The 12155-nt window shown below is 34.4% G+C and overlaps 1 protein-coding gene across 1 annotated transcript in view; it reads right to left on the minus strand.

Annotated features, from left to right (window-relative positions):
• Positions 1 to 12155, minus strand: part of TUBGCP3 (tubulin gamma complex associated protein 3) — a 134845-nt gene that overhangs the window by 95790 nt on the left and 26900 nt on the right. Inside the window, exon 3 of the mRNA XM_031958732.1 lies at positions 3158 to 3225. Coding sequence (XP_031814592.1) covers positions 3158 to 3225 — 68 coding nt within the window. The remainder of the gene's footprint in view (positions 1 to 3157; positions 3226 to 12155) is intronic.

Here is a 12155-nt window from a genome sequence, read left to right on the forward strand (position 1 = left end):
GAGACAGAACTTAATGACTTAACTTACGAGACAGAGAGAACTGTAGAGATCACCTATTTCAACCAATCTCTCCTCAGTTTTATGGATGAAATTCATTACCCAATGAGGTTAAATAATTTATCCAAAGCAATATAGTTAGTTATTGGCAAAAAAAAATAGTGTCAGATCTACAGGTCTTCAGTCTCTTGATTTCATTCAAGTTCAGAGCAAGTACTCATTGAACACTCTTCTTAAAAAATGCTTAGCTAAGATCAGAGTAATTTCTACTTGTGTAGGTAGAGAGAAAATGAAATAAAACAGTTTAGTATCAAACTACAATAGAAATAGGAGCCACTAAACAGTATATAAGGATCCAAGTGAACCACAAACTAACTTAGAAAACCCTATGTTAACATTACCTATGTTTTATTGTATTTTTACTTATTTTATAAAATATTTCCCAACAACATTTTAATCTGGTTCTGGATGCTCTCAGAGAGTTATAGGTACTTTGGCAGGTCAAGTGGCTGACACCTTTACTTTAAAGCATAGGAAAGCTCATGAGCAGTGTCAGGGTGGAAGACCTAGAATACTAAGTTATTGGATAGTCTGGACAGTACAAAGTAGGGGAAAAACATAATAATAATGGTGTATCAAGAATGAATTTCTTTTTAATTTCACACAGAAATATTTATAGATACTCTCCAAAATACAAACTCAAATAATACCAAACAAAGCATTGGGAATGGGGGAGAAATTAGACACAGTTGGAAATGGTCATTGTTACTTTCTCAGAGAGGCCAGAGCCATCATTGGCAATTTTCCAAATATTTCCCCATAAGCTATGAATGCTGTTAAGGTAAAAAGTGCTTTTCAGACCAGGGTGTAGAGACACAGAAATATCATTTATCCAACTTCTTTTTGAGAGAATTCATATAGTTAATTCATCAAGCTGTGAAAGAAAATGTTCTGCAAAAATCTACCAAACCAGGTAACTGAGATGATCCATGTTCTCAGAAATGAAATTATTACACTCTCTCAAGTATTCAAATGCATTTTTATTTCCTCAATTTGGGAACTCCCTCCCAAGTATAGGATAGCAAATGCCATCCAAGTTCAATACCAAAGGCAAGAGTTCAAGACTAGCAAATAATAGACCCCCACCAATAATATACTTAATACCAGTTGACAAAAGGAGAGAAAAGAGAAAGGAGGTAAAAAAGGATTCTTAATTTTTTGTGGGAATCAAAGATATTCCCATTTAACAACTTTAAGCAATCCGGTGAAGCCTATTTCTCAGAATGTTTTCTTAGTTTTTACTCTAAACTGCATGAGACTTAAAAATTTAACTTTTGGAACACAAATAGCAAATTTTCTATATAATTCTGATATGTTTATCAAGCATAAGCTAAGTTAGCAGTTTCCCCTCTCCCCTCAAAAGTATACTTTATCTTCAGAACTTTATGTTAAGATATATTATAATTCCTGAAACTAAATCCTTGGTAATCTCTTTTTAAGAACTGGTTATAAATTTTAAAAGTGGGGAAAGAAGCAAAAAGAGCAGATGAGACAATGCTTTGAAATAGAATACAAAACTCACCATATAAAAAATATGAGGAAAGAAAATAAAAACAGACTAAAAGGTCTACTAAATTCTAAGAATCTTTCCAGTAGAAATAAACTTTTTGATGGCAAGAACTATTCTCACTATGTTTTGTTTTGGATTTTTTTGTATACCAAATGCCTATATGTAATGCCTTACACAAATAGGCATTCAATGATTTTTTAAAATTAGATTAATTAAACATAAAATATGTTTTTGTTCAAATGAGACATAGCCAGAAGTCTTGTTACCACTATAGCAGGCTATTATTACTCTTTTGTATCTCTGATTATATGTTTAGTTTGTTGTTGTTTTAATTAAGAAATATGGAAAGAATACCTTTCAAAGCTGTTAAATTTAACACAGATATAATAAAGTCCTGTGGCAATGAGGCAGAATGGATAGCTGGCCCATTAGCTTTGGAGTTCAACTGAATTATCAATTAAACAGAAATGAACAGCTAGTCCACTTAAGCCAACTCTTAAAGATGAAGAATCTCTGAAAACAAATTAGATAAATGTCTAGGTATTTATCTTCTTAGCCTCAACTCAATGATTTTGCTTAACAAACATAATTTTCAAGTCACAATCACGTATACAAGAATATTTGAAAAGAACTAAGAAAAGTTTTAACAAGTAATCTGGGAGCAGCTAGATGGCGCAGTGGATAGAGCACCAGCCCTGAAGTTAAAAGGACCTGAGTTCAACTATGGCCTCAGACATTTACCACTTCCTAGCTATGTGACCTTGGAGAAGTCACTTAACCCCAACTGCCTCAGCAAAAAATTTTTAAAAAGTTATTTGAAGGAAATGAAAAAAGTAGGAAGAAAGGAAAATCTGTAGTTGATGAAAGAAAAAAAAGTATCTTGTACTATAATCCCATATTAATGATCATCTAAATTGAGAGAAAAAAAACAGTAATAATTTTGAGATTTTAGAAAATAAATGCAAAATGATACCAATTTTGACATCAAAATGAGCCATTTGATGATTCAAAATTTATTTGGGCCTATAGACTGGCAGACATTTTTAAAAAAAAAATTTCTAATTAAGAAACCTTTCACCTTCAAGCATAAACAATTTGTTTCATAAAAGCTCAAAACAAAAAGACTTTTTAAACTCTAAATCAATATATCAATATGGTTCAGTCCATTATCCTAAAAATAAAAGTTAGACAGTTAGTTTTTATTGTTATGAAAAAATAAGTCAATTCTGACTATCTCCTTCCTTCCTATAATGACTTTCAGCAATCGTACACAAACCAAATGTGTAAATACTGCTGATTGATTCCATATTTTCTATCCATGCTAGTGGCTTTCCTTTTATCCCAAAAGCAATTTAGTGTTAGACTGAAACAAAGTACATATACAGTTTTAATACAGTAAAGCTCCCCACTCAAGATGACAGAAGACACTGCATTCTCATTGGGCCAACTCCAGGCTCTTAATAAACCACAATCTAAAATTAAAAGCCATTACCCAATACAAATGTGGCTAATTGATACCACAAAAACTGTTCTTGTACCACTAGCAACCTTAATATCAGTGAAATAGTTTTCATCTATTTCATATAATACCTGTGAATGGAGTTTCCTGTGGAGTTCTGAAAATAATGCAGCATCTGCTTCCCTTCTTTGTCGAACAACTAAAAAGTTAGAAAAAAATTAAAGGAAAAAATGAAACATTCATATATGTTACAGTTCACTTTTATAACAATATTTAATTAACTATCAACTATTACTCTAATTATCAACTATTATTAATTATAAACTATCATTTTGGTTATTGAGTATTTTTTTTTTTACTTCTAGGTATCTCACTGTATTACATGACCCCCCACATGTAATATATATAATCTGTATAATATAATATAATCTGTAACTAGGGTTTTCTTTTCATCTAACAAGAAGCAGAAAAATCTTTATATATTTCTTCAAATAAATACATGATAAAAAGCTATGACTTGTACACACCTCTCACAACCCTATTTAAACATGTCCGAGAAAAGCCTCAAGAATGTTTTAAGATAGATCCAAAATCATTCCAAATGCAGGAGTGATCTAGGACAATTTTAGCTTCTTCTAGAAAAAAAGATTAGAGCCATGTAAAAGGATCATGACAGACTAGAAATTAATAGGATCATTATCATCCCCACAGAGACTAGAACCAAAGGTAGGGCCGAGAATGAAATAAAGACCCTAAGAACTAAAAGACAGCCCAGATGAAGGCTATATTATATACAGTTTATTTCCAGAGTTTATGATTAGCATCGATCTCAATTCAAATTATCTATTCAGACCAAGGCAAAACAAAATTTAAAAAGGAAAAAAAAAAAAAAAAACCACTCACACAGTATGAAGTGTGTGCCACTCTGATATAAATCATAATTAATCCTCTCTACTCATCAGATAAATTACCTCTGGTAGAAAGTATAATATAGTTTTAGTAGAGGTTTTTTATTACCATTTTCTAGTTTTCACCAAAGTTGTAAGAAATATTTATTCAATACATTTAAGTGCTTAGAATATGTAAAGGAATGCATTAAGCCCCGGATAGAAACAGAATAGTAAGGCAGTCCTTGCTCTCAAGGAACTCAGATTCTAATGGCAGAGAAGAACATATTCAGGTTTCAAGGGTAAGACAGGTAGCAAGATCCTATGGTTCTTAGGGTATAGCTACAAAGCAGATGGTAATGCTTTGTCTTTAATACCATTTCCACTGATAAAATCATATAAATGTTTAAAAAAAAAAAAAAAAAAAAAAGAATATGCTCAGCCCTGAAGTCAGGAGGATCCGAGTTCAAATCTAACCTCAGATACTGAACACTTACTAGCTGTGTGATCCTGGGCAAGTCACTTTAACCCCAATTGCCTGGGGGGTAGGGAAGGTGGATTACAATCTACAATCCCTGGGGGGGGGGGGTAGAATGTTTATATATTTATATTTCAAAATACATCTGTTTGAATCTTATATTCAAAAACTGTACTCCAGTTACACAATAAAATAAACACTAAAAAAGCCACCACTGTTACAAATTTAAAGGTTTTAACAACAGTTCATACAATTCAACAAGCATTTTTAAGTGCTCTCTATGTGAAAAGCATTGTGCTAGGCACTGAGACTAGGACAGGGATAGAAACTACATTGTGATTTCATGTGTTCAAGGAACTCCCAGAAGCAAAAACTCTACCAATATAGGTTAGCACCTTCTCAGAAATTTGCTAGTCCAAAAGTAGCCTATACTACAGTGGTGTCAAACTCAGAGGATTCAAGATTGTTAGAAAACCATAAATTAACATTATGCTATACTATATTTTTATTCACTTTGCTAAACATTTCTCCATTACTTTTTTAGGTCCCCTAGATTCAGAGTTTTCCATCTCTGACCTAGAACATTAAAAGATTAAGTGAATACCTTAGGATCACATACCCAATATATGTGAGAAGCACTAGAAACACAAAGATAAACACACACACACAAAAAAAAGAAAAACAGTCCATGGTCTCATTCTCCTGGAATAATGCAACAGATACTAAAATAATCTGATGAAGAAAGCACTATATAGAAGAGCTTTGTATAAGAGATGGCAAAAGCTTACCAAAAATGTATTTTTAGCCCCATTATCCTATTACAATCTACAATCCCTGGGCAATATTCAGTAGTCATTCTCAAAATTAAATTATTGGTTGCTTTACTGACACTGACACAGATCCAAAGATGTAATAAGAGTTGTGTAAGGATAATACAAGTGAAAAATTAGAGGGAAACACAAGTAGGTAATAATCAAAAATGACAAACATTAGGATGGATTCTACTATAGGAGCAGCTAGGTGGCCAGTGGATACAGTACCAGCCCTGAAGTCAGGACAACCTGAGTTCAAATCTGATCTCACACACTTCTAGCTGTGTGACCCTGGACAAATCACTTAACCCTAAACGCCTCAGGGAAAAAAAAAAAGATCCTACTATGTAATTTTTATAGTAATTATGTACCTAAATATGAATTCAGCATTCCAAATTTGATTCTTGGACTCTTTAAAATAATATCATATATGTTTAATTTAATTCTACTTGTGTAAGGAAAAGGAAAGTGATAATAAAAGGATTTTCAAAATATCAAATAAGGACATGAATCTCTGATCTTAAAAACAAAGCTTCTAAAAAAATTATTCATTATTCCAATATTGTCAAAGGAATAATGCCAGATGAAGTAAAAAAGAAAAAAAGTGAACAATCTCAAATGGTGTTTCTAAGAGTAGAAAAATGAAAATGTTTTTCTTTGATTAATTCACCACTTCAAAAAAAAAAAATAGCACTCCTAATGAAATAAAATAATTTATTTAAATAAAGTTGTTTCACAGCATCTATCCATTTTAAATTTCAAGTCAATATTCTGAAAACACACATCCTAGATTAAGCAGATGAAATATACACAACAAAATGAAATGTGTTATGTAAAGGCTAATACAATTTTAGTTGTATTAGAGATGCTCTAGAGAGAAAAGTTTTGTGAAAAGAAGCATGTTTAGTTCTAATGTAATCCATTAGCCTTAGTTCCTCCTCATATAAGATTTAAATTTTTTTTTTTAATTAGAAAGGAAACTCATTGTGGCATAACAAAAAAAGATGGAAATAGAGTATTGCATGTGAGGAACATTCAGAAGGCCAGTTTGAAGTGCAGAAGGTATAAAAAGAAATAATCTATAATGAGGCAGGTAAGGTAGAATGCTGCTAAGTTGTGAGGGATGTAAAATGTCAAAGACTATTTTATACTCAAAACAACAGGGAGTCATTCATTGATGCTTCTTTTAAGGGGGAATGATATAGTTAAGCCTGTACTTTGGAAATGTCAATTTAGCAGAATTGTCAGTGAATTAGAGGAGGAAAATTGAGAAGCTATTAAATTAACAGTCCAGACAAATATAGAAATATGTTTAAAAGGGCTGCACATATTTAACCTCTATCAGATTGTTTGCTGTCTTGATGAAGGGAAGAGGTAAGGGAAGGAGGGAGAAAAATTTAGAACACAAAGTTTTACAAAAACAAATGGTGAAAACGATCCTTACACATATTTGGAAAAACAGAATACTGATTTAAAAAAAAAATACTTCAAAGAAGAAGTGATGAGAATCTTTATAAGAGTACCACATGAGTAGAGAGAATGGTAAAAATACAAAAGATAATTGTAGAGGTATAAATAGCAAGGTTAAGTGTATGGGGTGATGGAGAATGAGGAACTTAGGCTAATACAAAGTTGAAAATCTGTAAGAATGGTGGTATCCTCAACAGAAACAGAAAAATTTGAAAAAGTGGTAGTTGTTTTGAGCACAAGCCAATCACAGTTGATTTGAGAATACATATAGGAGAATCATTTTTAAATATTCCATAGATAATTGGTAATAAAGGACTAGAACTCAGGAAAATGACTAAAGGACATATACATATGTAAGAGTAATTTACATATAGATGGTTATTGAGCTCATAAGAGTGGATTGGATGTGGGAGAGGGAACCAGAATTTTATTAAGCACTATCTTAGCACTGTGTCAAGTGCTTTACAAATATTATATCAATTGACTGAGCCTCACAACAATCCAGGGAAATGAGTGTTATTATGATTCCCATTTTATAGGGGAGGAAATTGAGGTAAATATTAAGTTACTTCCCCAGGGTCACAATCAGTGAATGTCTGAAGTAGGATTTGAACTCAGGATTTGAACTCAGTCTATAATGCTATCCACTGTGACACCTGATTAAGTTACCAAAAGATAGAATGTGGAGAAAGAAAACAATACTTAAGGAGCAGGATACAGATAATCTGAAAGCAAAGAAGTCAGATAAATTGCAAAACCAAGTTCAAGAGAGCAATGTCAGTAAAAATCAAAGAAGGTATAGATTCAAGAAGACGGAGAAGACAAGAAGGATAATGACCAAAAAATGGCTATTAAGGTTACTGATGGAGGAATCTCTGGGTGGATGAATTTAATATTTTAATTCTACAGAATTAAATTCTTAATCTTCCCTCCAAAAAAAAAAAAAAAGTAAACATACACCAATCATATTGCAAATTATACTTGAACCCATAGGATTAAAAAAAAAAAAAAAAAGGCAGCTCAATAAAGGCAAAATTCTTATAAACTGACAACATAAAACAGTTATCTTTAAAGGGCTCACTCAGTTCCCTTCCTACATTACACTCCTGGCTCAAGAGATCTGTTATGGGCCAGAAGTGACTCGGCCTAATCTACTGGTTCACATGTAGCAATGAAGTAAAATAAGATGCCAACAGACAAGCAATATATAACTAAAAAATTTACTGAACAATAATGTAGAAAGGATCCTCAGCAAGGATACAACACTGGTTCAAATAGATATATCCTGGTTTTTTTTGTCTCCCAATCCCTCCTAGTTGATACATTAACAATCTAGGACCTTTTGATTCACAAATCCTGGTCCCTTTGAATTCCAATAGAAGATCCGGGCCTGTCCCAGCCCCACCCAGATCTGAGCTAGTTTGGGACTCCACCCACAAGCTCCTCCAGCTGAATCTCTCATTATAAAAGAGTTAAGCTGGAATCCTCTCTTTGCAAAGGTCCCAAGCATGCTAGCCTTACGCCTGGCATGCCAGGACCCCTCTATCCACTGGAACTCTGTGTCCGGTGACCTTCTTAATTCTACTTTTACCTAGTTCCTTAACTATATTTACTTCCAAACCCCATAATAAACCTCTTTTATCAATCTAGCTTTTCAGACCTATAAATTCTTTTATAGGGAATTTTCGTGCCGCTTCTAGACCTCATTTAACTTCGAATCCTTGCACCGAATCCAAAAGAGTTACAGGGGAGCTCTATTTGACCCCCTGTACCCCGAACCTGCCACTAGACCTCAATTAAACCCTAACTTCATTTAGGTACCCCATATCTAGCCCTCATCAAATCTCCTTCTTCATACACACATACACATACAAAGGCAGAGAGACTTCACATATGCCTCATGAAGAAGTCTTGGTTAATCTATCTCAATATCCTGCTTTTGACAGGTGAGACATGTTAAAGAAGAGACATTTTTCGTGAATATCTCTATTATTCTGATGAGATTCCCCTTTTCTCAAATTTGCTATGGGGTTATAATGTAGTCTCTATTAAAAGAGATGATGCTTAACTAGCTATTTACAGAATCTTCAGAGAAAATCTAAGCACAACTCCCAAGAATGAGGGTTCTGCTCTTAGTGCTCTCTCCCATGGGCTTTTTCTCTTCTTCTCCTCCTTTAGGCTTTGAGCAATTCACCTTCAAATTGACACCTGTATTGACCAGCTTTAGTGGTTTGACTTAACCCACTTCAATCAGCTCAGACTCCTCCAAATGGAACCCTGTAGGAAGACCCAGTTAAATGGCCATTCTCAGCAGAAAGTAGTTTCAGAAGATAAGATCATTGCCTCATATTTTAAGAAGAAACTGGAATTGGTTGGTAAGTAGTGTTGTGCCACAGTTATCTTTTATTGTCCTGCCTCAGTTTCTAATCCTTCTGTTGAATACTGCAATACCACCACTCCCTCCTAATCATGATGATCCAGATAAGAAGAAAGACCTTCTATCTCAAGACATCATGACCCCAGCCCTTCCCTACTTATTAGAATGCCTCTCCCTATCCCAGAATGTCCAGTGCCTCTCGACACCCTGTGCTAAGTAAGCACCTGATTGATAATCCCGTTGCTGCTCTCAGTGCTCTGATCCCACCCTTGCCTCGGTCTACTCCCGTAGCTGAGGCACCTGCATATATAGGTCACTGAGAACTCACACTGTTTGCTGAATTCTTGAAGATGATAGACCATGGATCCATTTGATCTCAATTAAATCTCTCCCTTTCAAATAAAATATTAAAAACTTTCTAATTTCTAACTTGCCTCAGTTTCTCTGGCATTACAACAGGACTTCAAACCACCCAGTGGTCTGAGAGGGTTCCTTATAAGGAGTCCATCAATCCTGTATAGGGGGGAAATTATATAGGATTAATGCCACTCTCCTGCTACAATATTATCTGGGGCTTAGGATGAAAAAAACTTTTGTAAGTTTTGCCTCTCGTAGCAGGGTAAAAGATTCCAAAATCCAGGGACTATAGTGACATGTACTTGAGAGTCTGGAAGCTCTGGAAATTTCTCAGGAATGAGCATACTCCAACCTTGGATTTGTATTGTGGAGGCAGCAGCACTCTCAAATCTGTTTTGCCTGGGAACTGAGTGGCACCTGTACACTGATCCAATTGGTTATTTCTTTTACTCTGGCATTCAAAGAAGAAAGTCAAAGATGGTAATTGATTAATTTAAACCAGAAATCTAATTAATTCTGGACTTGGGTCACTTCTACTCTGATGGGTAAATATTACTGGATAAATTACACCAGAGAAATAGTAAAAGGAATAGCAGTGTAGTTAGATGCCACTAACAGAATGGCGTGGGAAAATAATATGACTATGGACAGCTTATTGGCAGGAAAAGGAAGGTACTCCTAATACAGCTCAGTAAGAATGATGTAAATTGTGTCCTTTAATCTGTGGGGGAAGGGTGATTTGGGGTCTCAAACCCTCCTGATCTCTGAGAGGGGCACACCCTTCTGTCCCTAAGGAAAACTCCCAAGATAAGTAATTTCATTCAATTGGAGATCTAAGCCAGGGGCATAATCACCATCCTCTATTGAATCAAAAAATTAGTCCTTAATCTCCTTAGCCTCAAACCTCAGAACGCTAATAAAAGATGCCTCTGACCCCCAATCTTTGCTAAATGCCCTTCTGGACTTAGCCCACTGGGTCTTTCTCAGTGTAAACCTTTACAGAAATTCTAACAGGATTTTGCCCACTGATGAAGATATTTTCTTCTCGGTGTAAACTTTACATCCTTACAATAGTCTTAACAGGATCTTGCCCACTAAGAAAGCTGTCTTCTTAGAGCAAATAAATCAAATTCTCTTTTGCCACAAACTTCCGGTTTTCAAATTCTTTTGCAAAGAATCTGGGACATGAACCAGAGGGCATCTCTTACCCTCAATTCTCACACCTCATCAAGAAGAATTAGAGAATGTTGGGAATTAATTATCCATCCTGTGTTAAGGAAGTCTGATGAAGAAGTCAATAGACTTTTATGAAACAGGATGTAAAAATATTAGCCAAATTGGAGGTGTTAGAAAAGGATGTGGAAACCAAATTATTTTTTTAAAAGGGAAGGGGGAGATTGTGAGAAAAGGATGAATATTTGTTTGGTTTACACAGTTATGAAAATTAAATTAGATAAATGAAATAATTAAAAACCTGAGATCCACAGGGGCATTGGTGGGTGGTCAGACTGGATATTATCTTTCTCAAAAGAATATAAGAATGCAAGTTCCTTTGAGGCAGAGGGACTTTTGTGATAGGGTGGTGGTATGAGATTTTAAAAGAACTTTTTTAATTTTTTGCACTATTGAAGCCTCCTCAATGCACTGGGGGAAGTGAAAGGAGAAACTACAATTCTACCTGTTGAATAAACTTTGTTTCTGGCTCTTTTGCTGTTCTGAAGAGTGTGGGGGAAAGACTCTGATTTGGAATTATATAAACCTGCTGAGAACTATTTACTCTTGCACTCCCTTGCTTCCTGGCAGATTTTGGTGAATAATGAGGGTGTCCTTTCTCTTGAGAAAACAATAAATTCCTTTTTGCATCTTATAAGACTTTGATCAATTAGATGGGGAAGGGAGAGAAATAGCGGTCCTTACCACACACCCATAATTCCTATTAGGACCTTAACTCCTTTTACAATTAGCCCACTAGTCACTTACCTAACACCCCAATTAGAACTGCTACCAGTAGCAAGTTATCTAAGAACTGGCCACATCTAATGTTACCTTCCCACATAATAGTGGCAAGTTAATTGTTAGTTCCTCTAGAAAATTTAACAAGTCTTTTCTCTTGTTAACTGTTGAAACTCCCTTTTGGAATTTAGCAGCCAACTGGCAGAATATTTGGAGATGGTCTAAGCCTACAAATTCTTCAAAGATACCTTATGACACTGGCCCAAAAGCCCAATGTATTTTTGGGTCAAATCTCTACTCCCAACATGTTAACCGTGATGTCAGTTGTCTTTATGGTTAACATCCTACCTCAAAAAAAAAAAAAAAAGGGATATATGAGTTCCCAGAAGCAACTAACATCCAGAAACTGATTAAAAGAAGTGCAAACCTTGTAATTCAGAAGCTTTTAATACCTTAGGAACACAAAAAAATTAAAGGAACAAAGTAGAGTTACAAATCAGGGAATAAAATTTGAGAGCAGACTAAAAGAAACAACAATTAATAAAAGTTGAGAACAAAGTAAAAAAAAAAAACTTCAGAAAAAGTAAATTTTCAAAAATTATATAGATAAGTTGAAGAACCCCATTTTGCCTAATAAATTTTTACAAGACTGCAGGCATATAGATATTTTAAAAAGGTATTCAAATCAAACATTTACTGGTGACAAATCATAATTTCACGAGCCCCACATTTAGTTATGTGACCTCATATGGGGTCTCAATTCAGTTTAAGAAGCTTTGGATTAAGAGCAGACTA

The sequence above is a fragment of the Sarcophilus harrisii genome, chromosome 3, assembly GCF_902635505.1.
Source record: "Sarcophilus harrisii chromosome 3, mSarHar1.11, whole genome shotgun sequence".
Classification (NCBI taxonomy): domain Eukaryota; kingdom Metazoa; phylum Chordata; class Mammalia; order Dasyuromorphia; family Dasyuridae; genus Sarcophilus; species Sarcophilus harrisii.